The sequence below is a fragment of the Nematolebias whitei genome, chromosome 4 (genome assembly GCF_014905685.2).
Source record: "Nematolebias whitei isolate Nwh7 chromosome 4, NemWhi1, whole genome shotgun sequence".
Taxonomy (NCBI): domain Eukaryota; kingdom Metazoa; phylum Chordata; class Actinopteri; order Cyprinodontiformes; family Rivulidae; genus Nematolebias; species Nematolebias whitei.
Window position 1 is genome coordinate 24,046,071 of NC_056501.1, and position 968 is coordinate 24,047,038.

General features: G+C 36.5%; 1 protein-coding gene across 1 annotated transcript in view; it reads right to left on the minus strand.

Annotated features, from left to right (window-relative positions):
• atp10b (ATPase phospholipid transporting 10B) overlaps positions 1 to 968 on the minus strand; it is a 27,798-nt gene continuing 26,830 nt past the window's right edge. The window contains exon 14 of the mRNA XM_037675065.1: positions 1 to 283. Coding sequence (XP_037530993.1) covers positions 1 to 283 — 283 coding nt within the window. The remainder of the gene's footprint in view (positions 284 to 968) is intronic.

Here is a 968-nt window from a genome sequence, read left to right on the forward strand (position 1 = left end):
TCATGTGTACACAGGTCTCTGATGAGTGGTGACATTCAGACTGAAATCATCACTCGTGGTTTCAGCATCGTTGAGAAATTCAGGAAGAAAGTCCACAGGGGTTTCCTGAGTGGGAGAGGGTGGGGTGGACAGCTGGTAGCGTTTGACCTGCTCTCCTCCTCCTCGGAAACCCCTCCACTCCCTAATCAACTGATCTCTTGCGTTGGGGTCCATCCGGTCCAGTTTCCGGCCTTGCAGGAGCGGGGAAGGGGATATGGAATTCTTCAGCACGTGAAACGCGTACCTGAGGGAGGGAGAGGGAGGTTGGTGGTGAGGAAAGTAGGCCAGCGGAAAAAACATGTGGGCCTTTGATGTAAATCAGAGCATCTTCTCTACATATCAGCACTTTCGGGAGGAGCTGCAGCAGCAGAGAGGAAGACGAGTGATGCTGCAGAGGATCCTAAACTATATTAATGTTTTATTTTAAATTACAGATTTGCACTTTACCATCCCTCAAATTAATAGAAAATTTTAGGATCTGCACAAGTTCAAACCCAAAATACAGATAAATAATTAGGGTTAAATTAAATAAAATATAAGTTCTGATCAGTTTAGGATATTTTTCACTCTTTAATCCTCATAAACAGATCTGAACCTTCAATGTAGGGGTATTATTTGATGACTTTTATCAGCATTGTGCTTATTTTATTGAGTTAAGAGTTCATATGTAATCTAATATTGGGAAACAGTAATGAAAAATGAACTTTGAAAACTAATTAAATTAATTAAATTATTTAAAAAAGTTTAAATTAATTACTTTGAATCTCCAGCAACCCTTTAGAAATATTTATTGTCATTATAATCACGATAACACATTTACAGCTTTGTTATAATTTTGAATCTTTGTACAGGCGGTGGATTTGTCATATATATATATATACAGTATATATATATATATATTTTTTTTTTTTTTTTTTTTTTTTTTTTTT